The 27,616-nt window shown below is 33.4% G+C and overlaps 1 protein-coding gene across 1 annotated transcript in view; it reads right to left on the bottom strand.

Annotated features, from left to right (window-relative positions):
• Window positions 1–27,616, bottom strand: part of LOC108293853 (MAM domain-containing glycosylphosphatidylinositol anchor protein 2) — a gene marked incomplete at its 5' end in the record, with an annotated part of 80,249 nt that overhangs the window by 38,996 nt on the left and 13,637 nt on the right. The window contains one exon of the mRNA XM_017515448.2: window positions 2,314–2,491. Within this exon, the coding sequence (XP_017370937.2) occupies window positions 2,314–2,491 (178 nt within the window). The remainder of the gene's footprint in view (window positions 1–2,313; window positions 2,492–27,616) is intronic.

Raw genomic sequence — 27,616 nt, 5'->3', positions numbered from 1 at the left:
CTATGGTATTTTGTTATGGCAGCCCAAACAGACTAACACAATGCCTCTAAACCATTAAAGTATACATTGCCCAAACCTGTATTACATAAAAATAATTTTAGTAAAAAATGTTGGAGGTCTTAATATGTATACCTAAGTATGTAAAAACAATTTTGAAAACTTGGTATTAAAAGTAATACCTATTTTCCACATCTATTTTTTATTTTATTTTGTTGCCTCAAGAGTTTTCAGCAACAACTACTGAGCTTATTAACTTTCTAAAATCTCTTTAAGTAAAGTCATAATGATCAACTAACCTTAGCAAGAAAGTAAAGATCTCTAATGGAGTGGGGAGCCCTAAATCTAGTCAGTTCTGTCATTTCACAATTTATTATCTGTGCAGGACACTGAAACTTTCTGAGTCCCAACATCTTCATCTTTTAAAGATACTGATACTAATGCATTCTACATTATACATCTTACTTTTTTGGTATAAATTGTAAGTATAAACAACTTTAATGAGTTTTTAATAGTTTTACTTCATTTTTCATGTTTTACAATAGTCACTACTTCCCCCTTTAGCAGGAAACATATATTTAAGGGTAAACACAATGGAGAACTTCAGGTGCAAACAAAGCATTCTATTATCTTTTAAACTCAAACTCTGATAATCAATGATAAAAAGAATCACATTCGACTGGGATCTGTGGCTCATGCCCGTAATCCCAGCACTTTGGGAGGCCGAAGCAGGTGGATCACCTGAGGTCAGGAGTTTGAGACTAGCCTGGCCCTGAAGAAACCCCCTCTTTAATAAAAGTACAAACATTAGCTGGGTGTGGTGGCGGATGCCTATAATCCCAGCTACTGGGGAGGCTGAGGCAGGAGATTCACTTGAACTAGAGAAGCAGAGGTTGCAGTGAGCCGAGATAACGCCACTACACTCCAGCCTGCAAGACAGTGTGACTTCATCTCAAAAAATATTTATAATATTTCACTGAAGCAATATAACAAATAGGAACTGTTTTAACAATGATTAATTCAAACCTGAAAAATACTTTGAACAATCTAGAGCTAACATTGAATACTACAATTATAAAATACACAAAAATTTCAATTTTTAAAATATGGCTGTCTTTAGTATACAGTAAAATAACATATCTAATTGCCATTGTTTCTCTTTGAGATATTCTAGATAAAAGTTTTAGATCCACTTCTTTTTGAAAGTTCCTCACTAATTTCTATGTTTGTCCAAATAGGACATTTAAGTAGTGAAGAAATATTTTATGCATATAGTGATTAAAAATAAAACTATCACTAACACACACACACAAACATTTAGCATTTTTTAACGTTAGCAATATGAAAAACGAATGGCCACCAACAACCAAAACCAAAATCCAGCAACTAAGATGTCTTTTGACATGTACATAAATATACAAACTGTGGTACATTTATGCAATGGAGATTATTGAATGATAAAAAGATATGAGCTATGAAGGCCCAAGAAGGCACACAGAAGTCTTCTGTATTTTAAGTGAAATAAGGCAGTCTAAAAAAGCTTAAACTGCTACATGCTGTATGATTCCAAATTTATAACATTCCCGAAAAGAAGACATTATACAGAGAGTAAACATGTCATTGGCTGCCTGGACTGGAGAAGGGGGAGATAAATGGGTAGAGCGTGGGGGTTTTTTGGGCAGTGAAACTATTCTGGGTGATATTGTAATGGTAGAGAAATGATATACACTTGTCTAAATCCATATAAATGTACAACACAACTGTAATGTAAACTATTGATTTTAATAATGTCTCAGTATTAATCAATTTTTATAAATGTACCACAGTAATGTAAGATGTTAATAATGGGATATTGTTTCAGGGAAAAGGGGCTCTCCATACTTCCTGCCAATTTTCTGTAAACCTTATACACTACTCTAAACCTGAAGTCTATTAATTTTATTTAAAAAAAAAACAGAAAAAAATTGATATTTTTTTTTTTACTTTTTAATAACATAAGTTCTAAAGTCATCAAGAATTTGAAAAGATAAAATGCAGACAAATATAGTATCATAACTTGTAGGATCAAAAATAAAGACATTGCTTATATCACATAGGTTCAGAGTTAACTAAATTAGCCTATGTATCTACATTTGTAATCAAATGTTACATTTATGGTGATTAGAGTTTTGGCTTTTGTTTGTTTAGTTAACAGGCTAATGACCCAGAAAGTCAATACGATAAATTTTACTTTGTGTCTAAATTTGTTAGATAGCAGCAACCAAAATTTTCCATATAGTTTAACATATAAATAATTTTAAATAAAAGGCTACTTACCACTATATTTGATCACACGAATTGTTGAATCTCCTTCACCAAATTTGGTGAGAGGAGTCAGTCGGACTTCATAAGCTTCTGGTTTAATTAGCTCTGTCAAGTTATATGTAATTAATTCTCCCTTTTGAATATTCCCATTTATTTTAATCTCCTGCTCCCACCAACGCTGCTGCCCAGCCTGAAATCAAAACAATTATATAATAATGTTCACAGACTGTTCTTCAGAGGTACCAAGAAAATTGAAAACAAATTCTGAAATTTTATTAAATGAAAAAATATATTAATACATATTATTAAAGTTCAGGTGTCTATAATGAGAAACAAATTTTGAAGATGTTTACATGCAGATGTTTGCAGGTAATTGCCAAATGATCAGAGGTTCATTAAACAGATTTAACAGATTTACTATATCACCTAATATTTAGTAAGAGTCAGAAATTTCAAAAGTATCTCTGATTTGCTAGTTGGGAGAGATTAAGTTTAGCTACTTCTTAGAACTCTTTATCACATTAGTAAACATATACATTCCATATATAACAGTTCCTGTATCATCTGTGCATTAGAAATATAAAACAAAGACTAAATCCTTAACTTTTTCAAGTCTATTAAAAAGACAGGCACAATAAACAAATGTATACTATAAAATTTCAGTTATATGTCCAATAAAGAAAAATAAAAAATCACAAGCGGATTAAGAGTCATAGTGGGAAGGTTGCAGAGGGGATCCTTTTATCTAGTTAATCAGAGGACATCTCCATAAGAATGTTGGAAACTTAAGATGAATGCTAGGAATTTTCCATTGGATTTGGCAAGAGGGAGCAATTGTCACCTTGAAATAAATGGTGTCAGAATAATGAAGATGAAAATGTGATTGCAATATGTTAGAAGAAGAATGAGTTTCACAGTGCTTTTCCCACTCTAAAAAATCACAATGCTCAGATAATTTTATAGCACAGTTATCAAAATGTTCAGGAAACAATTCTAATCTTTTATAAAATCTTGCAGGGATTCTTAAAAACACTCTCCAGCTATATTATTTAATTTAAACAAAAAATAGGATTGTACGAGAAAGAAAAATATGTATACAAAGTAAATTCATTAAGTTTTAACGGTCATTTTATATCCAGTATTGTTTCTCTTGCAAGGATGTAAGGATTGCTTAACTTTGGAAAGTATATTAACATAGTTAACTGGTAAAAGAAGAAAAAACCTATTTCTACTAGATGGAGAAAAATTTGGGAAACAACCACTCATATTTACAATAAAACTATTAACAAGCTAGAAATAGAAGGCAACTTGATAAAGATGATCCAACAAAAAGGTAGATGATGTTTTATTTTTAATGCTTACATTAGAATTTGTTTAGAGTTACAACTGAGAAAATGTTCAACATAATCTATTTAAAATTGTACTTCAGCAACAATAAAGTATATAATACTTGGAAAAACAAAAGCAAAATAGATCTATAGAGCTATGTAGGAATCTCTCTCTGTGTTTCTTTCTCTCTCTCCTTTTCTCTCGCTTTATCCTTCCATATACATATAATACTTGAATGTCTTTTACAAGCACTCTGAAGCTTTCTTTATTAAATTTATGCATATAATTTATTAGATGAGATACTAGGTAGCCCACAGCTTTGTTATTATAAATTGTGATTTTAAAACTATTAATATTTTAATGACTTATACAATAGTGATTTTTTAAATTGTCCTTATATTCATATATATATATACATATATTTATATATAACAAATACAGTCCCCCCCCATATATATATATGTATAAATACACGCATAATCCTGCTTTGCCTTGTAATATGTGTCTATTATTTTTCATACCTGAAATCTATGGTGTCCTTTTTCATGGGGCTTTTCTCCTTTTATTTGCTTGGTTATTTTTCACTGGGTGCTGATAATGTAGCTTAAAATTCTATTATTGGGGGTTCTCGGAGGCCTATGACAAAGACATATTCTATAGATATACTGTTGTTTCTGACATGCTCCTAAGGGCATCAACCATATGGTCTACTTTTACTTTGATTGTGAAACTCTTTGTTGTTACAAAGAGTGGAGAAGATCCCTTGGTTGGAGAAGGCCTTGAGTTTGCCTTGTTCTCTGCCTCAGTACTGTCATACACATTAACATGGATAAATTTCCCAAAACTAATATTGAACGAAAATGAATTTTGAAGTAGATATGTTATAAAATTTAGTTTTAAACTATGTATTTTAAAGAGGATGTATAGATGTATGTATTAAAGTATAAAGAAATGAAGAGAAATAATAAACAGTTCAAGGTACGGTTTGCATAGGTTAGGAGAGTGTCAAGGGAAAACGATGCAATTGTGAGTGGTAAAGAAAGGACTTCAACTCTACTGGGTGATTTTTTGTTTTGTTTTGTTTTACACTAATGGTAGATATAAAAATTATGATTACATTATTTTGTGTAGGCCTGAAATGTTTCTCTGTTTTTAATAAAGACTTAGAGAATAAGAGAGAGAAGTAATTTTGAATTTTCTTAAAACTCTTTCTCCCTAGACTTCCATGACAGTGGTCTCGCTCATATTACTTCCCATGTCTGCATCTTTGGTCCTTATTTTCTTTTCCTGTGTTCTCAATGTTGATGTTCTCTAGAATTTTAAATTTGGTGTTTTTGGTACTTTGTACTAGTGGTTCTCATATTTCTGCAAGCATAAGAATCACTGGATGTCACTGTTAACCAAAATTCTAGGTTTCAACCATCAGTAAATATGGTTCAATGAGATCTATAAATATAATCTTTAAAAAGCATCTCCTCTCCCACATAGTAATTTGGATACAAATAATCCAGAGGCTACATTTGGTGAGGCACAGATTAGTCCTGCTAAACCACCTCATTACTACCGGGAGCTTCCTCTAATATCTCTGTATTGATAACTCCCTAACTTGTATTTTAAGCTCAGAAAATTAAGAAAAAATACATCTATTAGTCTACCATGTGCTACTATTTTAACTGTATTATGCTTATCCTCATATTTAATATACCACAAACCCTAGTAAGTAGTAACTATACTTAGTCCTATTTCATGAATGAAAAACTGAGGCAGAGAGAGGTTAAGGAAACTCTCTTAAGTGGCAGCTTCAGAATGTGATTAGACCCAAAATGACTCTTTCTCCTTTGTTTTCCCTGAATTTATTGCTCTTTTAATTGTTTTTAGCAGAGCCCTTATATATTTAGTTATAATACACTATGTCTGGTCATTAATTTGATAGAAATGTGATGAGATTAAGTGCCAGCATACAATGTATATTTAACTGGCTTCCAAGGAGTACAGCAGAAAATCCAAGTTATTTCAGTGAAAACTGCGTACAGTCACTGAATTTACATACAGTGGTGAATGATAAAAAACCTAATTTCACAGAAAGTACTTATCTTTCATAAATAAGCATGCATAGTTAATACTAGGTATTATGAAGCTTCTTTCAGTTATGTAGGCTAAAATTCTATAACATAATATAATTGACAATACTTTTACCGTTTTAAAATTTTAGATATTTATATATATGAATAATAGACAAAGTGCTATGATTTTTAAAGACAGATAAAAGCAATTTAAACACACAAAAATATTACAGAATAACTTATTTGACATTTTACTGTTACCTAAAGACACACAAGTTTAATCAAGGTGTACTTTTCTGGGTGTTAATATAAGTTTAAATAAGAGTTTACTGCCACTGAAAATTTGAAGTACATCATAAAGGAGACACTGCAGTTATTCTCTTCTTATAACGAGTGTTCTACTCAAGTAATTTCTCAGCAGATACACTGATGTTGTTACTTATTACAAGCTCCAATGTCCATAACTCGATATGTGTATTAAAAAGCAATAACTTTGATTCCAAGTCTCTAATATAAGCTGTAATGAAAACATACACTTCAGCAGTTGGCAGAATAAGCAGTTAAATACTTCATATTGTATCTCAGCTGTGCAAAATGTAAAACTGGAAAACTAAATGTAATGTTTGCACATACACGAAAGGAAATGCAATATTATTCCACTTACTGAAAGTAATACCAGAAAATCCTCAGAGAAGATAGGTTCTAAACCATACTGCAGATAACAGCCCCAGATCATACTTACAAGCATGATGATATGTAACTGTGAAACTATTTTCTTCATGTCAATTTAAAAAATCCATTTAATTTGTCTTGTTTCCCCAGGAGATCTATTCCATTCATATGATTTAGAGGTTAGCCTAAAGATCCCCAAGTACCCTAAAGTGAGGCTTTTTATTAAAAGCTGTAATTTGTTATTTTTACTACAGAGGATAATTAAAAAGCTATTGCTGAAAAGGTCTCAGGAGGAAAAACCATGTTAATTTTTTCTCTTAATTATCTCTTCTCTAAGAAACAAAATTAGCTCATTTAAAAGCAGAAGTATGCAACAGATTCTGAAATATGAAGGGAATAAAAGTGACCCTGTTTTCCTTTTTTTTTTCTTGGACTGTAAATCTTTTTAACCACTATAATGAGCTCCATTGAAAAGTACCAGGTAAGTGAAAACTAAAACAGAAGAAGAAATACAACCGAATACAAGGCACATATGTGTGTTTATTTCATTTATTTTTATATAACTCTGTAAGAGAGAGATTGAGATATCCATTTTATAGGAAACTTCTATTCATCTTTAGCAACCATACTGATAATAAAAATAATAGCTGACATTAAAAATCCAGGTACTACAGACCCTAAATCATACACATGAATGATTATCCAACGGAATGTGAACTCATTAAGGTGACATTTTCATGGATTAAAATCAAATTGTCCTATAATCCCAATGTAACACTGATTTTAAGGTAAACTATTATTTTAATAACCCCTTTTAGGGGAAAGGAGATAGTAAGTAACACGGCATTAAATGAATCTTATTTTTATTTTTGTCTAACAATAGCAAACATTTATTCAGTGAATTATATGTCTTGTCTTCTTTCATTATCACAGATTTGACTATTATCTTCTTTACATTCAGAAAGAATTCTGAGTAGGAACTTTTCACGTCATGGAAATATTTTGCTTATCATACTTTGCTTATGCTATTAACACCTTTAGAAGTGAAGGTGTATCTTTTAGATATCGAGATGTTTATAAATTTTTGTTTGCCATTGGTCTTTAGAATCTTGCATTATTTTTCTTAATTGAATTATGTCTCAATTAAAGTGAAGAGCTTTCCTTGAAAACATCCTGGCATGGTAGAAAAGAGAATTCTTATTGTTTGAACTCAGTCAGCTTCATCTGGTCTTTCTAGTTGTGGTGCGGTGTCTAGCATCTATAGCATTTATTGTTTATGTCCTTGGAAGTATCTTGGCCTTTAGTCACTAGTTCTACTCAGTCTGCATTTTTCTTAGGCAAATCACGAGTTCCCTGAGTTTAACAGTATTATCTTTGCCTTTTCTTTTGAAGAGTTGTGGGATTGGTGAATCCTGATAGCTTCCCCAGAAATACAGTAAAGCAAAGAATTAGCCTAAAGAACTAACCAGGCCCCATTCCTTGGAAATCTGATTCAGTCTACCTTACTATGCTACTTGAGGGGTCCTCGAAGTGGGACTCAGATCTCGGATTTTCTAAGCAAGTCTTGCAATCTTCCTCAGCTACTTGTTGGGAAGTGAGCATACATCCTTTTCTATTCTGGTAGGTTGTAGGTGCCTTTTATCAGGGAATCTCTAGTACTGACTCTATTGCTATTCTCTTACTAATGCTAAAATAATCCTCTTTACCATGCCTGGAACTCTGTATTTGCATAGGGTATTGCTCCTGATATCTTTATTCCTGACATAAAGCATTTCAGAACGCCACACTGTTTCTCCCCTAGCACCTCCTGCCCACTTTCACCACCATGATCTCTATTTGATTTAAATACTAGGCTTTCAAGGCTTGTTTTTGCTTGGGCTTTATAAAATCTACTAAAAGTTCACTTATCACCTTTCTTGTTTTGTGCAGGTGTGGGTTGGTCTTCCCATTCTTGTGCCATAAACCTTAGCCTTCTCTGTTGTAATTTTAAGTAATGAGAGAGCCTTTATAAAGAGAATTACAAGAATAGGAAAATTCATTTGTTAATTTGTCAAATTCTCAACTGACCTTTTCCACCAAAGTTTTTAATAGCAAACTACTATAAACTTGCATTTAGTTTTCAGTATTTTGAAAATCATTCCCTATAGTATTTGTTGTTTATATGCCCTTTAGCATCAGTTACTGATTATAAACAAAACAAACACAGCAGCCCTCAGGTAAAGACAGCATTGAATGTGTCCACAGCATCGGTGGTCTGTCATTCATGTAGTTTAGCAAGCTTTCTTCCTTCACCTATCTTAGTGAGTTGCTGCTGTCTGAACAGATGTGAACTGGCTACGCAAGCAGAGTCTCTGGTAAAGCTCACCAGTAAATGAAAGGCCTTGCAAATATATTTCAAGGGATTTTTTTTTTTTTTAAAGAAAACTAAGCATTAAGCAGAGAGAACAACGTCTTTAGTGACATCCAAGGGAAATATTCTTGCTCAGTGATCACAGGAATAGAAGAAATAGAAAAAGTAGAAATGGAAGTTGAGAAAACATGGAGTCTAAAACTTCCTCCATATATTAAGGGTGTTATGACAAAGGTAAAAATGTAGTTCCAAAAAAACTATGACAAATATTAAAACAGAACTTTGAACAAAAGTAAGTTCTTTTAGTAGCTTGAAGAAAATTACTGCTCACACACTAGCTAAAATTGAAGTGAAGCTGAAAACAAAGACTGGCGTTTTACATAGTGTTTAATATGTAGTACATATTTTATGTGACTTTGCATTCCTAATGTGGCAGTTTAAAGTATATTAAAGAGATATATGATGATATTTAGAACATAGCCTATATTTATTGAGTGATTGCTATGTTCTTTTAGTTAATTTAATCCCAAGCAAATCAGTGAGACAGCAAATTAAATTGTTTCTATATTTTTATATTTTAACCCTTTATATTAAAATGTATAGAATTATTGTTTCTAAATATAATTCTAGAAAAATAAAATGCTAAAAATGAAAAAAAAATAAATATGGTATCTCAGAAGACATACAGAATAAATAATGTTCAAATGAATCTTGTTAGCCTTTCTTATTCCTGTCCCTTCGTAGTATTTGAAAGGTAATTGCTAACACTTACCTTAGAGAATGATTAAATTTTTTAACTTGCACATTTATGTTATATTAATATAATTTGTTGTTTTATATAGTTAGCAGTAAGTTTAATGAATTATAATCATGATTAAATAATTATATTGAATAATACTGTTTAGCTTCATGATTTGGTAGAGTAAAGGCTTGACATTTAATGAATAGGACATAAGGTGAAATTTAGATAAATGTGTTTTTTGTTGTTGTTTTAGTTTCTAAAAGAATAGGTTATTAAAAGATAGCAGATATATGAGTCTAGTAACTACAACTTCATCACCAAAGCATTTCCTTATTGGACTTTTTAAATGATGAGATTAACTTTTTAATAATTATAATATCGTAATAAATAATTTAAGATTTAAAAATGAAATGATATTAGTATTTTTGCAAGTTTCCTATCTAAACTTACAAAAGTAAATGTGTTATGTAGAAGTTAATATGAGACATTCTGGCTCATAATGTCACTTTAGTCAGAGTCATGTTAATATACCCCCATCTGTGGGGAAATGAGCCTCTTATGGAAGACATTAATCCTTAAGATACAATTGGCAATTTTATTAAAAATGTTTTTTTAAATAAGATTACTTAAGGAAAATGATATAAAAATGTATTTACAAAGCAAAACAATATTGAATTCGCATAAAAACAGACACATAGACAAGTGGAACAGAGTAGAGGGCCTAGACATAAACTTAAGCATATACAGTCAACAGATTTTTGACAAGTCCACCACGAAGACCCAATGAAGAGAGAACAGACTCTTCAGAAAATAGTGTGGGAAAATGAATATCCACATGCAAAAGAACAAAACTGGCTCTTACACACAAATTAATTCAAAATAGATTAAAGATCTCTGCATAAGACCTGAAGCTATACAGTCCTAGAAGAAAATGGGTGAAAGCTCCTTGATACTGGCTCCAAGAAGAAATTTCTGGATATTTAACCAAAGCATAAGCAGCAAAATAAAAAATAAACTATTGGGACTACATCAAACGAAAAGCTTCAGTACAACAAAGGAAACAATTAACAAAATGCAAAGCCACAATGAATTGTAAAAATCATGTGTGAAACGTATTATCAGATAAAGGGTTAATGAACAAACTATATAATGAACTCACACAACTCAACAACAAAAAAACAACCCAACCCCGCCAAAATGAGCAAAAGACAATAGATATTTCTTTAAGGAAGAAGTAAAATTGGTCAACAGGTAGATGAAAAGGTGCTCAATATCACTAATCATCATGAAAATGAAAAACCCATAATGAAACACCATCTTACATCTGTCGGCATGACTCTTATAAAAAAGACGAGATAACAAGTATTGGCAAGGGTGTGCAGATAAAGGAAAATTCTGCACTTTTAGTGGGTATAGAGATTGGTTCAGTCACTGTGAAAAACAGTATGAAGCTTCTTTAAGAATTTAAAAATCGAACTACCATATGACCCAGAAATCTCTTTTCTAGATATATAGCCAAAGGAGATCACTAACTTATAAAGACAGCTGCACACTCATGTTTATTTATGCATATTCACAATAGCCAAAATATGGAAACAATCTAAATGTCCATAAATGAATAAATGGATAAAGAAATTGCAAGGTATACAGTTGAATAGCACCCAGCTTTAAAAAAACAAGATACTGCTATTTGCAATAGCAGATGGACCTAGAAGAATTATGCTAAGTAAAATAAAGCAGACCCAGAAAGAAATATAGTCCATAGTATCACCTATATGTGGAATCGAAAACAAAACAAAACTCAAATACACAGAAATAGAACGTGGAAAGGTGGCTGCCAGGGGTAGAAATGTGAGGAAAATGGAGAGATGGAGGTCAAAGGGTACAATGTTCATTTATGTAGGATAAATAAGGATAGAGATTTATTACAGGACATAGGCCCACAGTTAATAGTATTATAAAATAGAAACTTACTAAGACAGCCAATTTTAGGTACTTGTACCACATACACCCACATACAGACAAAAGAGAACTATACAAGAAAAATAGGTTAATTTGCTAGACTGTAGTAATGATTGTATTATGTGTATTTATATAAAAACGTTGTATACCTTAACGTACAATAAAAAATATACTAACAGTACATTCACATTTTAATGCTATAATTTCTAGAAACAACTTTGACAACTACATTATTCTTTACATAGGAATTAAAAATGTAATCAGAGACTGAGCTATTTTAAAAATTATTTTCTGTGTTTTTAGCACAAATTGTACTGTCAGTCTGCCTTAACCATGATTTCAGCCAGTAGTGTGCTTAAATATGAAATTTATAATGTCAACATTGATATTTTATAAGTTTTTTAGACTTCTATGTATTATGTCCCTTAATTCCACCACCAGACATCAGAAAGGCTTTCCCTTTAATGGCACAATTGATTCATTTTCCACAATGTTTAGAATTGCAGTTTGGGGTGATAGTTGGGAATACACAACAAAAGTACTTTTGTTTACTAAGAAAAAAAATATAAAATTTTTTGTGGACTCACTATTGCCAGATATTTTGCTAAATATTTTGCACATTATCTTAATTTAAATCTTATAAAAAATATCTATTGAGGTTAGTATTCTTATCTATTTCCTCAGTTGAAGTAAGAGATAAACCAGTGAACTTTCTCAGGTTATACAGTTGGTATGAAGCAGAAGATAATACAGAAACCCAATATTGTCCAATTTCAAGGCTACTCTCATAATCTTAATCACTATTCTCCATTTCTTCTTCTTATATTAAATTTGTTGCTTTCACAGATTTTCCTGACAAATGTGCATTGTATTCACATTCCCGTAGAAATTCATAAAGAATTTTTTTCACCATTGGGAAGGCCTAATTATGTTTAACTCAATTACATAGCGAGGGGTGACAGAGGAAGAAAATAAATCTAGCTTTTATCCTTAGGACAAGGGTCAGTCATACAAAAAGCTTTTGATTTTGTGAGACCTGACAGTTAAAGTGAATTCAGATTCTGCTTTCAATTTTATTTAGAGACTCCATTGGACGTGTGCTTTGGTTGTGCTGAGTTTGTGCTCATAACTGTTACATAAATCATTAAATGACAGGGTATTTCATACAGCCTCAGGAAAGAATTTTTATGTATTACTGACATATCCCCTCTACTATGTATTTATTACTTCCATCTGTTAAAAACAAAACAACAACACTGAAAACCACCCAAGAGACCATGTGTAACAGTAAAAATAATCATTCTTTAGCTGGTTCTGATAAATTACTCTGAAAGAATAACTTGCTTCTATCAAGTTTGAAAATTACAGTTTCTAATTATTTTCTTGTCATGCTTGGATCAGCAGGTGAAAGGACACCTCAACCTAAAAATTAATTTGTTATAGATTTCAACCTTGATAAATTGGAATTAAGCAACTCAGTCACTATCTTTTGTTAAGTAGGTTTTTTAAGGAATACTAACAATTTCTCCAGGAAGTAGAAATAAATTAGGGTTTGAGTTTTTAGTTTTTATTCATCTTGGCATCTGATATGGTTTGGCTGTGTCCCCACCCAAATCTTATCTTGAATTATAGTTCCACTAATCTTCACATGCTTTGGCAGGAACCGAGTGAGAGGCAATTGAATCATGGGGTGGTTACCCAAATACTGCTGTTCTTGTAACAGTGAGTTCTCCCAAATCTGATGGCTTTATAAAAGGCTTTTACCCCTTTGCTCAGCACTTTTCTCCTTTATAAATAAATACCTAGTCTCAGGTATTCCTTCATAGAAGCATAAGAATGGACTAAAACTATCTATTTTATATAAGGGGAATCATAATCACTTCCTTCTATTATTTGTGAGAATAGCCAGGTACACTTCTATAAATCTACAGGATTTTTTTTTTTTACTATTGCTATGTTCTGAATTTGTTACTAATAGTCTTATATTTTGATTATGTAATGACACCTGGCCCTTCCATGTATCACTGATAACTTCCTTTAACAGTCTTTCAACTGAAGTTCTTGCATCTGTTGAGTACCGATTACTGTCTACACTACTATTGGTACTAAAGTTCAATCTTGTTCTCCTGCTTAAATTATTTGAGTCATGACTCTTTTGTAAAGTTATTTATAATAATAGTTAACATTATTGAACACCTACTGTATACTTTGATGAATTCAATTTAACATGGTTAAAATGTATAATGTCACTATGGATATTTTCTAAGTTTTGTTAGGCTATTTTAGCTTAATGCCACTTAAATATTAATTTAGGCAGTCATTTTGGTTAATATATTTTCATAGACTTTATACCATAGAGCATATTGATATAAAAATTTAAACGTACTGCTGTCCTGTAGCTTTAATTCAATTATTGACAATGATAAAAAAATTAATTCTCAAAGTGTCCCAAAATTGTATACATAGAAGAACAAAGGTTAAAAAGAACAGGCAATGCTTATTGTTGTTGAATACTTATATAAATGTATAGAGATTAGCATCACTTACTACACTTTGGATTCAAAATGTCAATAATACTTTCTTCTCATAGAAATCACAAAATATTGACTGATACATTTATTCATTCATTTAAAATCATCTAACTTATGTTGACATGATAAACAGAAGTAACGAGGAACCAAGCAGAGTAAGCTCTTTTTATATTATATATTACATTATAAATGTTATAATCCAAAGTTTAAACATTAAAATTGGGAGTGTAAGGGAGAACAGACAAGAGCATGAGCATGTTATCTACAACATATTCAAACATAATTTAATATAATTTCAAGCTCTGTATACATTCCCTTTGAGCATTAGAAAATTCAGAATTTAAAATTACCTGAATTACAGTGTTTTTTTTTAGTGATTTTATGGCCAATGAAACATAATAACTTTTTCTTAATAAGTATATAGGACAGTATGACAAGAAATGCTACTTGCTAATCTTTTCCCAGTCCACTTACTCATTAACAAGAGAACCCAATTTTTAGCAGTGCTGCATTTCTGAGCATCCCTCTAATAGACGTGGTCATATGACCTAGTCTTGGTCAATGACATGTAAGTGGTGGTGCTGTGTGAGGCTTCTGGGAATGCCTACAACTTTTCAGTAGTAACTACTGAAATAGAGATTTATCAGTAGGATTCTTTGTTTAAAGAAATGCCATAAACGTGCCTCCCAAATGGCACAAAGTAAATTGATAATTGAACTAACCAATGACAATTTAGAATACATATTTTAAATGTTTTTCAGAAAACCTTAATGTGATATCTATATTTATTCATATATGAAATCCATATTGAGATTATTGTTCTAACATATTTATATTTACTAAGCATCTAATCTAATATCACTTGCCACTGAAGTATGCCTATGTTTAAATATTATTTAACTTAATATCATCCTCATATCTGTACTGTATATTCCTGTCAGTTTCTAGAAACATGTTTTTTAATAATCAAAGATTTCTTAATGCATTGCTTTAGGAAATTAACAGAGAAACACACGATGTCTTATACAAAGATGTATATTAAGGTCATTTGATATTTTGAAGGGCAGATATCCACAACATTCTATTTTAATGGGAAATGTTGCATAATATCATAGATTGATTCAGACATTGAAAGCCATCTGTTGAGATCCTATGACTTAAACAACTTAGACAGTCTTTGTTCTTTCTCCTTAGAGGCTGAAGTCTAACCTAGTACCTTTCTCATTGTGTTATTCTGAGGATTAAAAGAATTAATACACATAAAGCATTTAAAAATGTTTAACAGAAAGTAAGCATTATATAAATGTTAGCTAATACAATAATGTATTCCTACTACCATTAATGACTAAAATTACTGAGTTGCAACTGGTACATGTGTAGAAAGGATGCAGTAAGAGTTTAATTATCACTCCAAATGTATAATAATATAATAATCTGGAAATATATAATATGAAAAACATGGAGATATGACTTTGCTTAGAAATAGTAATAATCTTTATTTTTGAAAATTAAAAAAATTACCAATATAAATGATAGCTAGATCCTAATTTAAAACTAAAAAATGAAACTATAAATTTTTACAAGTAAATATTTGAGAGTATTTTTAGATCCTCAAGTGCCCTATGTTTTCTAAGAGGACATGAAATTCAGAGACCATACAGTGGAAAAATCATAGAAAAAATGTAAAAATATGAAAAAAACAAATGAAAAGATAAATGTATGGAGGACTATTTCCAAAACATGTGACAGAACCCTTCTTACTATAGTCTGTATAATAAATAAGAAAAATGTTAGCAATTAAAAATATAATATATAAATGGAAAACGATTTGGAGGACAAGAGTTTATTTTGGAAGAGACTCTGGTAGTTTCTCTGGTAAGAAATTGAACTTAGTGATGGTGGTAGATATGAATAAGGGTTGAAGGACTTGAGGAATATTCAAAAATTATTTTGGTAGAAATTGTTGACAAATTGGGTAAGAAAAATAAAATGGAGAAAGATGTCAAGGTACATTTTCTTGCTGGCTTGAGCAATGGGACAGATAATGACCATTTGGTCTAATGGGGATCACACGAGGAGGACAGGGTTTGAGATAGAACAGGTTAGAATTTAGAGGCGTTAACTTTGGGAGGCCACTGAGGTATCCAAGTACAGATTTTTCAAATAAATAGGTCTAGGTAGGTAACATTAAAACTCTGACAACTTCATTCATCAATATGTTCTTTGGCACTTGACAAATAAGGTGAAGTATTATAGCAATCACATATTGCGTTTTGGCTCCTTTAAAGAAAACAACCAAAGAAAGGAAGTTGGGGAAAGAAGAAATCTATTTACTCCAGGACAAGACTACAAGACTGGATAGGAGGTGAGATTTGGCAGGAAAGTGAAATATTTCATTAAGGTCAGACAACTGACTAAGAACAACAGGTGTCAATCATTTTAATCATATAGATGACATCAACAATAATGAAACAGTATGAAACTATTAGCTTAGGATAAAGAAAGAAAGTTTTAAATTGTCTACACTGCAGTTCTCAGTTTAAAAAAAAAAAGAAAAAAAAAAAACTAACAGAATATTTGCCCCTCCTCAAACCTAGCCTTCAAGACACCATTAAATTAGAGGGAGATTCATGAACCTAAGGGAAAAATTGCAACTCCTAATGGAAAGGGGATTATGTCGCAAACAGGAAATAAGTTAGCATGCGATATTTTATTTTTTCTGTCCCATACCACATCATCTTCCTAAGTCAATCATTACTGAAGATTTTCCCTCTGAGGAAAAAAAATAATAATTATACCAGGTAATATAGGTCAGGAGCAGATAAAATTTGCAGGCAAATTAGCAACCTGAGTATTTTCTCTCCTCCCCATCCTTTTTCCCCCAAAGTGATTACATGTGAAGCAGAAGTACAAGAAATTTCCCTGAGAGTTACAATAATGTATGGAGAGGAGTCAGGTCCAGTCTGGAATGCCATATATACTCTGAGATGAGTCATTGGTCCCATACACTTTATTTGATTCTCAAATTCACGTGGTTAGAAAGAAGTTACAATTTGAGCTTTAGCTTATCTCACAGAAATGTATTACTACCCAAGACAATTGACATGGGCAAAAGAATATGTGCTCACCAAAAGAATAGGAACTCTCAAAGAATGTGTGGCTCACAGAGAAGCTCAACCATGATAAATAATGATAGCAAAGAACTTATGAAAGCTGAGGATGCAATTAATGTTAAATTTTTAACCCAAATGTAAGATTAAAAATTTAAAAAGAACAAAACTATCCTCAAGAAAATAGAAGTGATTTTGTAAGTTGTTACCAGGCAAAAATGTAGCTTTAAGACCTTTTAAACCCTTTGAAAAATACTGGGTACTGCAATACTAATTGCAATAAAGAATCCAACAGTTAGGCTGAATTGCAAAATGGATATAACTTAAGAGAAGGTTTTGAACCAGATTATGTCAAACAGCACTTTCAGAAAGCATTAGTAAAGTATGATTTAAAAATTATAAAATAAGTTTAAGAAATATGTAGGAAATGAATGTGTAAATATCCATATATACTTAGGTAAGAAAAAAAGTAGTCACTACTTGAAAATACAATGGTACAATTTTCTAGAATATTACCTCATACTTTTCACAATGGGCAAAAGACATGCACAGACATTTGTCTGAAGAAGATATACAGATGGCAAATAAACATCCGAAATATTAGCCATTAGAGAAATACAAATTAAAACCAAATAAGACATGACTACACATACAGCAGGATGGCTGAGATAAAAATCCTGATAAGCATATATAGAAAGTGACTCACTTATATATTTCTGAGGGGAATGTAAACAATAAAACCACCTCAGAAAATAGTTTGGCAGTTTCTTTTAAAAGTAAAAATTGACTTATACACCACTCAGCTTGCACTGCTGGGCATTTATCCCAGAGAAATAAATAATTTTTTTTCACAAAGGACCTGTACATGAATGCTTATAGCACCTTAGTTTTTAACAACCAAAAACTTGAACAGCCCAAATGTATTTTAAAAGAAGAATTATTAATCAAACTGTAGGACATTCATACCATTAGAATACTACTCAACCATGAAAAGAATGAACTATTGATACATGCAGCAACTTGGATTAATCTCAAGGAAATGATAGTGAATATAAAAGTTAATTTCAAACAAATAGATATTACATGATTCCATTTATGTAGCAACTGTGAAATAATATTATAGGAATGAGGATTAAATTAGTGATTTCTAGGGACAAGTGTAGATAGAAGAGTAACATAAGGGATTTTCTGGTGATGATACAATTGAGTATCTTGTTTTCATTATGGTTACACAAAGCTACACATATGCAAACACACACAAACAAATGAGTGCATGTACAATGAGTGAACTCTGATAAAACTCATGGATTGTACCAATGTCAGTTTCTTGGTTTTCATAATGTATTTGTGTTTGTGTAGGATTCTGGCTTGGAGGGGACATAGTGGGAGAGGGTTTCACGAAACTTTCCTGTAAACTTGTATGTAACTTACTATGAATCTATAATTATTTCAGAATAAGTGTTTTTTTAAAAAGAAACCTTCCATATTGAAAAGGCTTTTAAAGAACTGAAGGGGATATGTAAGGGTAAGAAAAAGATACAAACATGACACACATGAATACTTAGACACAAACCTGTTATAGTAAATGTTAAGAATATCAAAGAAATAGAAAATATTGGAAAATCTAATAAGCATGAGTATTCAGAAACAAAGGATGGAAAATCAGATTTGGCATGCTCCTTGAGGGCATCTGTGCATACAAGAGACAATGCAGCACTATTTTCAAACTATTAAAGGAGAAGAAAATCAAACCTAGAATATTCAGCTAAACCATCCCACATGTACTTATTCATTTACTCAGCAAATATTTACTGTACAACCACTATGTGCCAAACAGTAACAGACATTGAGGACAATGCAGAAAATACAGTAGAGAAAAATCTCTTACTCCATGCTGTTGTAAAAGCAATTCAATTAACCTGTAATGCTCACCACATGTCTCAACCACTCTGGAAAGCCTTGTTCATACCTTTTCCTTTCCCTTAATAACCGAGGCTCACTGCTAGGGCTTCAGGATGGTGAGCTGAGCCTGTGACCAAAACAGCTTTCTCTGAACCATATTGGCATCGCAATCTTAATTGAAGAGCTATGGGCAAATCTGAAAGTAAACTCAAAAAGGAGAACTGTGGTTTGTGTGGAGATCTTAATTATTCATCACCATGAGCAATATTGCTTGGGAATGAGGATGACTTTTAAGCAATTATTTCATAAAGCATATCCAGATGCCACTAGATATAAAAGCATGACTTACTATTTGCCCTCATTTTCTCCTTGTTTTTCAAGAAAGAGTTTTATGTAAACCATATGCCATGGTAGAATAGGTGTAATGTCTTCATATAAATAAAGATAACTATTTTTAGTTTATTTTTTCATAGTATTACCATGACCTCAATTTTGAAAGTGTTTACATTTGTTTTTTTTTTTGAGACGGAGTTTCGCTCTTGTTACCCAGGCTGGAGTGCAGTGGCACGATCTCGGCTCACCGCAACCTCCGCCTCCTGGGTTCAAGCAATTCTCCAGCCTCAGCCTCCCGAGTAGCTGGGACTACAGGCATGCACCATCATGCCCAGCTAATTTTTGTATTTTTAGTAGAGATGAGGTTTCACCTTGTTGACCAGGATGGTCTCGATCTCTTGACCTCGTGATCCACCCGCCTCGGCCTCCCAAGGTGCTGGGATTACAGGCTTGAGCCACTGCGCCCGGCCAAGTGTTTACATTTCAATTTTTATTACTGTTTTTGTTTACTTCCCAATGTCAACATAAGAGATAATTAGTGGAATTGTATATTTGCCTCAGAGCTCTTTTCAAAATAAATAAAACTTTGCAGATGTTGTGAACCCACGTTTTATCTTTCCTCAGACCTATTCCCTTCCTCCCTCACTACAGGGAAGAACTATATACAGTAGGTACTTTTTTCTTTTCCCAAATATGGTTTTATACCTTTCTGGCATATTTCTGAATACATAGAAATTATACAAGAATAAAAATCTTATATCCTTCCAAAATATTTGCTTTTTTTTTTTCTATGCTAACAGAAATTTTTCTACAACTAAAATTTTGTTTTTTAAGCAACTGAAATAAGATAAGTATGGCATTGTATTGATGCAGAATGTATATAATACAAGGACTACAATGAGTTCCTTCCCACTATTCGTCTACTTTTATTGCTTTGTATACGGCCATGATATTTTCATGCTTTCAACTAATAATGACTAAGAATCTGCTTTATGTTCAAGGTAATGCTATCTAGAATTTTGTGGTAGAGAAAATACGCATTTTCTCAAGAGTTATACTACTTAATGTGGCAATACTTCATTTGCTGTCATTTCTAAGGTACCAGGAATACGCAGACCTAGTTAAATATGCAGATTAATCAGTGTTTCTTTTCCTTATTTTACAACCTAATGATAGCTGCAGGAGGCAAATAAGGGGGAGGGGCCCAGAGAATCTCCCACTGGCCTGCACACTGAAAGAATGGCTTGGAGCCAGGTGAAGTTTGTCCCATTTGTAGCAGGGAGGAGCCCTGTTTCTTCGGTTCCTGTGTTGTGACCTGATATTTAATCCATGAGATGCGAGTACTGGCAGGAACCCCTCTCATTTTGCTAAGAGTTGTTCTTTTTTTTTTTTTCACCCAATAAATTCTATTCCTGTTACCCTTCAGTGTGTCTGCATGCCTTACTTTTCCTGGTTGTGACACAAGAACCCAGATTTAGCTGAACTAAGGAGCAGAAATTCTGCAACATTAACCTTCCTTTTAGCATATATTTTAACAGAAAATGAAGGGCATGGGGTTTTTTCATGTCAAGAAACACGTTCTTTTAATTTTAGTGTTAGGGCACAGTTAGCCTTGTGTAATCGTTATAGGTAAGAATGACAATTACTTATATATTTTGACTTTTTACTACCTCAAAACAATAAATTTTATTTGAATGATTCAAAAGTTTTATGTTAGAATCTTAACCAAAATGTCTAATCCTATACTTGACTTGGGAGAATGTCATTCTGTTTCCAATAGATGAAAGCATGTCCCCTCCTCATCTTTATTATAGAGCCATTGCATCAGATAGTCAATATAATCAGATTTTTCTCCTAAAATCCCAGTTGGAGTTAATATTAGTCTAATATATGTGCCAGTTACATTATTTTTAATATGTGGCATAATGGTAAGCCTGTTTTACTCCGTGGCAAAAAGTTCCTACTTTATCTTGGTTTATGGCTTTGCCCATTTACTAAACATGACTGTGTGATTTATTATGATAGCCTCATTTCTAAGCAAGTTTTTTGAAGTTGAAATAAAATTGAATACTTAATATATAGCAATTTCTTCACACTTTCTCTGTGTTCATCAAATATGGTCAAATCCAGATTATAAAATTATCAACTAAAAAGGAAGATTTTTAAATAATGTTGAGTCAATTAGAACTGCTTTATAACCAAGGGTGTTTTCAATGTATCCGTTTGTTATTGAAAAGAAGATATATATAAAAATGGCCGAGTTTGAGCCAGGCATGGTGGCTCATGCCTGTAATCCCAGGACTTTGGGAGGCTGAGGCAGGTGGATCACTTGAGGTCAAGAGTTCAAGACCAGCCTGTCCAACATGGTGAAACCCCGTCTCTACTAAAAATACAAAATAGCAGCTGGTGTGTTGGCACATGCCTGTAATCCCAGCTACTCAAGAGGCTAAGTCAGGAGAATCACTGGAAACTAGAAGGTGGAGGTTGCAGTGAGCAAATATCATGCCTGGGAGAGAGAGGGAGATTCTGTCTCAAAAAAAATACAACGGGGGTATACATATATATACAGATACATCTGTAGTCTTTCCAAATGCTTAACTGAGGAGGGAAAGAAAAAAAAATAAGGTCTTATTTTGAAAACATCCAGAACAGTGGCCACATTTCTTTTCTGATGGGTGTGGTAGGTATCAGTATCTAGAACATTGGTTGTGGAGGGTGGCAATTTTATTGTATTTGAAATATTTTGTTAAGGAATGATATTTCATATGGCTATTAATATTGATAATAGCATTAATAGCAGAAGTGCTAATTAGGAAAATTGGTTCAAAATTGGGTCTAATCTACAAAAGAATATGTAGCTATACAGAGCTTTGATAAGGCTAAGCACTTTTATGTGCCCAATACAATCCACCCAGAAGCAACCCCAAAACAACTGCTAATTACTCACGATTGTTCAAATGTACTAAGAATATTAAAAAAAAAATCTTACCAAAGCCATTTTTCATCAAACATTTTTATGTCTGTATTACACAAGCTAATGTGTTCAGTGCTCATATCCACGTTTTCTTTTAAAGAAGTAGAGGTCCATAAATAATGAAAACATATATGGTTCTAAAGCCTTAAACTCCTAAGATGAAACTTGACTAGAAACTCCAAACTCAGGTGGATTCTCTTTGACATATTCACCTCAAGGCTCTCAACATCCTTGTTTCTTAGAAAATTCACACTTGTACCATTAGAAGATTACCTCCAGTTTCTGAAGTTGTATTACCAGGATAGTCTATGTGGACCCACTGGAAATAAATGGGGATCTCTATAACTATGGGAAGGGATGTGGAAGCCACACTCTATTAAAACAAAAGTAATGCAACATGCAGGGACAGGCCTATTCAAACCAGACAACCAGGCAAATTTTTAATGTTTCACAAGATTCTTCTCTATACCTACATGATTATCTTTTGTTTCTTTCTTTTTTCTTTTTATTTTATTGTACTTTAAGTTCTGAGGTACGTGTGCAGAACATGCAGGTTTGTTACATAGGTATACATGTGCCATGGTGGTTGGCTGCATCATCACCCCATCATCTACATTAGGTATTTCTCCTAATACTATCCCTCCCCTAGCCCCCCAGCCCCTGAGAGGCCCCGGTGTGTGATGTTCCCGTCCCTGTGTTCATGTGTTCTCATTCTTTAACTCCCACTTAAGAAAGAGAAAATGTGATGTTTGATTTTCTATTCTTGTGTTAGTTTTCTGAGAATTATGGTATCCAGCTTTATTCATGTCCCTGCAAAGGACATGAGCTCATCCTTTTTATGGCTGCATAGTATTCCATGGTGTATATGTGCCACATTTTCTTTATCCAGTCTATCATTGATGGGTATTTTGGTTGGTTCCATGTCTTTGCTATTGTGAACAGTGCTGCAATAAACATATGTGTGCATGTGTCTTTATAATAGAATGATTTATAATTCTTTGAGTATATACCTAGTAATGGGATTGCTGGGTCAAAAGGTGTTACTAGTTCTAGATCCTTGAGGAATTGCCACACTGTCTTCCACAATGGTCAAACTAATTTACACTCCCACCAACATTGTAAAAGTGTTCATATTTCTCCAGATCCTCTCCAGCATCTGTTGTTTCCTGACTTTTTAATGATTGCCATTCTAACTGGCATGAGATGGTATCTCAGTTGTAATTTGGTTGTAATTTGCATTTCTCTGATGACCAGTGATGAGCTTTTTTTCATATGTTTGTTGGCCTCATAAATGTCTCCTTTTGAGATGTGTCTGTTCGTATCCTTCACCCACTTTTTGATGGGGTTGTTTTTTTCCTGTAAATTTGTTTAAATCCTTTGTAGATTCTGGATATTACCCCTTGTCAGATGGGTAGACTGCAAAAATTTTTCCCACTGTGTAGGTTGCCTGTTGACTCTGATATAGTTCTCTTGCTGTGCAGGAGCTCTTTGGTTGAATTACATCCCATTTGTTAATTTTGGCTTTATTGCCATTGCTTTTGGTGTTTTAGTCATGAAGTCTTTGCCCATGCACATGTCCTGAATAGTATTGCCTAGGTTTTCTTCTAGGGTTTTTTATGATTTTAGGTCTTACTTTTAAATCGTTAATCCATCTGGAGTTAATTTTTGTATAAGGGTAAGGAAGGGACCCAGTTTCACCTTCCTACACATGGCTAGCCAGTTTTCCCAACATCATTTATTAAAAAGGGAATCCTTTTTTGTCAGATTTGTCAAAGATCAGATGGTTGTAGATGTGTGGCGTTATTTCTGAGGCCTTGTTCTGTTCTATTGGTCTATATATCTATTTTAGTACCATGCTGTTTTAGTACTGTAGCCTTGTAGTATTTGAAGTCAGGTAGCATGATGCCTCCAGCCTTTTTTCTTTGTTTTTTTTTTTTTTTTTGTTTTTGTTTGTTTTTGCTTAGAATTGTCTTGGCTATGCGGGCTCTTTTTTGGTTATATATGAAATTTAACGTGTTTTTTTTCCAATTCTGTGAAGAAAGTCAATCATAGCTTGATGGGGATGGCATGGAATCTACAGATTACTTTGGGTAGTATGGCCATTTTCACAATATTGATTCTTCCTAACCATGAGCATGGAATTTTTTTCCTTTTGTTTACATCTTCTCTTATTTCCTTGAGCAGTGGTTTGTAGTTCTCCTTGAAGAGGTCCTTCACATTCCTTGTTAGTTGTATTCCTAGTAATTTAATTCTCTTAGTAGCATTGTGAATGGGAGTTCACTCATGGTTTGGCTCTCTGTTTGTCTGTTATTGGTGTATAGGAATGCCTGTGATTTTTGTATACTGATTTTGTATCCTGAGACTTTGCTGAAGTTGCTTATCAGATTAAGGAGATTTGGAGCTTAGATGATGAGGTCTTCTAAATATATAGTCATGTCGTCTGCAAAGGGAGATAATTTGACTTCCTCTTTACCTATTTGAATACCCTTTATTTCTCTTCCTTGCCTGATTGCCCTCGCCAGAACTTCTAATATTATGTTGAATAGGAGAGGTGAGAGAAGGCATCCTTGTCTTGTGCTGGTTCTCCAGGGGAATGCTTCCAGTTTTTGCTCATTCAGTATGATATTGGCTGTGGGTTTATCATAAGCAGCTCTTATTATTCTGAGATACATTCCATCAAAACTTAGTTATTCAGAGTTTTAAGCATTAAGGGTTGTTGGATTTTATTGAAGGCCTTCTGTTGGCACACATCTATTGAGATAATCATGTGTTTTTTGTCTTTGGTTCTGTTTATGTGATGAATTACCTTTATTGATTTGCCTATGTTGAATCAAACCTTGCATCCCAGGGATAAAGCCAATTTGATCATGATAGATAAGCCTCTTGATCTGTGGTTTGATTTGATTTACTGGTATTTTATTGAGGATTGTGGCACTGATGTTCATCAGGGATATTGGCCTGAAATTTTCTTTTTAGCTGTGTCTCTGCCAGGTTTTGTTATCAGGATGATGTTGGCCTCATAAAGTGATTTAGGGAGGATTACCTATTTTTCTGTTGTTTGGAATAGTTTCAGAAGGAATGATACCAGCTCCTCTTTGTACCTCTGATAGAATTCAGCTGTGAAACCATCTGGTCCTGGACTTCTTCTGGTTGGTTAGTTATTAATTGCTGCCTCAAATTCAGACCTTGCTGTTCATCTGTTCAGGGATTTGACTTCTTCCTGGTTTAGTTTTGGGAGGGTATAAGTGTCCAGGAATTTGTCTGTTTCTTCTAGATTTTCTAGTTTATTTGTGTAGTGGTGTTTATAGTATTCTCTGATGTTACTTTGTGTTTCTATGGGATCAGTGAAGATATGGTCTTTATCATTTTTTAGTGCATCTATTTGATTTTTCTCTTTTCTTCCTTATTAATCTGGCTAGTGGTCTCTCTATTTTGTTGATCTTTTCAAAAAACCAGCTCCTGGATTCATTGATTTTTTTTTTTAAGGGTTGTTTTTTATGTCTGTATCTCCTTCAGTTCTGCTCTGATCTTAGTTATTTCTTGTCTTCTGTTAGCTTTTGAATTTGTTTGTTCTTGCTTCTCTAGTTCTTTTAATTGTGATGTTAGGATGTCGATTTTAGATCTTTCCTGTTTTCTCTGTTAGTGCTACAAATTTCATTCTACACACTGCTTTAAAAGTGTCCCAGAGATTCTGGTATATTGTGTCTTTGTTCTCATTGGTTTCAAAGAACATCTTTATTTCTGCCTTCCTTTCATTATTTATCCAGTAGTCATTCAGGAGCAGGTTGTTCAGTTTCCATGTAGTTGTGTGATTTTGAGTCAGTTTCTTAATCCTGAGTTGTAATTTATTGCACTGTGCTCTGAGAGACTGTTTGCTATGACTTCCATTCTTTTGTATTTGCTGAGGAGTGTTTTACTTCCAATTTTGTGATCAATTTTAGAATTCGTGTGATGTGGTTCAGAGAAGAAGGTATAGCCTGTTGATTTGGGGTGGAGAGTTCTGTAGATGTCTATTAGACCAGATGTCTAGACCAGCTCTGCTTGGTCTAGAGCTGAGTTCAGATCCTGGATATCCTTGTTAATTCTCTGTCTCATTGATCTAATACTGACAGTAGGGTGTTAAAGACTTCCAATATTATTGTGTAGGAGTCCAAGTCTCTTTGTAGGTCTCTAAGAACTTGCTTTATGAATATGGGTGCTCCTGCATTGGCTGCATATATATTTAGGATAGTTAGCTCTTTTTGTTGCATTGATCCCTTTACCATTATGTAATGCCTTCTTTGTATCTTTTGATCTTTGATGGTTTAAAGTCAGTTTCATCAGAGACTAGGAATGCAACCTTGCCTTTTTTTTTTTTTTTTTTTTTTTTTTTTTTNTTTGGTTTCCCTTTGCTTGGTAAATCTTTCTGCATCCCTTTATTTTGAGTCTATGTGTGTCTTTGCACGTGAGATGGGTCTCCTAAATACAGCACACACATGGATCTTGACTCCTTATCCAATTTACCTGTCTGTGTCTTTGATCCACTCTTTGGCAGTGGATCTTAGCTTGCTGGTCTCCATGGGGGTAGGACCCACTGAGCCAGACCACTTGGCTCCCTGGCTTCAGCCCTCTCTCCAGGGAAGTGGACAGTTCTATCTTGCTGGCTTTCCAGGTGTCACTGGGGTATGAAAAAAAACCAAACAACAACAAAAAAAGAACGGCTGCAACTAGCTCAGTTTCTGCCCAAACAGCGACCCACTTTTGTATTGGAAGCCCAGGGCCCTGGTGGTTGTGTAAGTACCAGAGGGAATATCCTGGTCTGTGGGTTGTAAAGACCACGGGAAAAATGCAGTATCTGGGCAGGAGTGCATGGTACAGTCCCTAATGGCTTCCCTTGGCTAGGGGAGGGAGTTCCCCTGCCCCTTGCGCTTCCCAGGTTAGGCAACACATCACCCTGCTTCAGCTCACCCTCCTTGGGCTGCACTAACTGTCCAACCCATCCCAGTGAGATAAACCAGGTACCTCAGCTGGAAATGTGGAAATCACCCATCTTCCGTGTCAATCTTGCTGGGGGCTGTGCACCAGAGCTGTTCCTATTCGGCCATCTTGCCTGGAGACCCACAGTTCTCTTTTATTTCATTTCATTCTCACAATGTCATTATTAATTAAGTTCCCATGATATAAGTTCTTAAGTCCTTAAAAACTTGCTTTATAAGAAGAGGTATGGACAGAAATTATTTCAGATATTCAATGAAATTTGCAATGGTATAATTTTAAGATTGGAAAGGCTATTTTCAAGCAGTTGGGATTTCTTGAAATCTATGACAAATATAATTGCAGGAGCACAAATAAAACAGTTTCTTTCTTT

This window comes from Cebus imitator, unplaced genomic scaffold (genome assembly GCF_001604975.1).
Source record: "Cebus imitator isolate Cc_AM_T3 unplaced genomic scaffold, Cebus_imitator-1.0 Scaffold551, whole genome shotgun sequence".
Taxonomy (NCBI): Eukaryota; Metazoa; Chordata; class Mammalia; order Primates; family Cebidae; genus Cebus; species Cebus imitator.
Note: the sequence above shows the minus strand (reverse complement) of the source record. Positions and strands in the feature narration are given on the sequence as shown.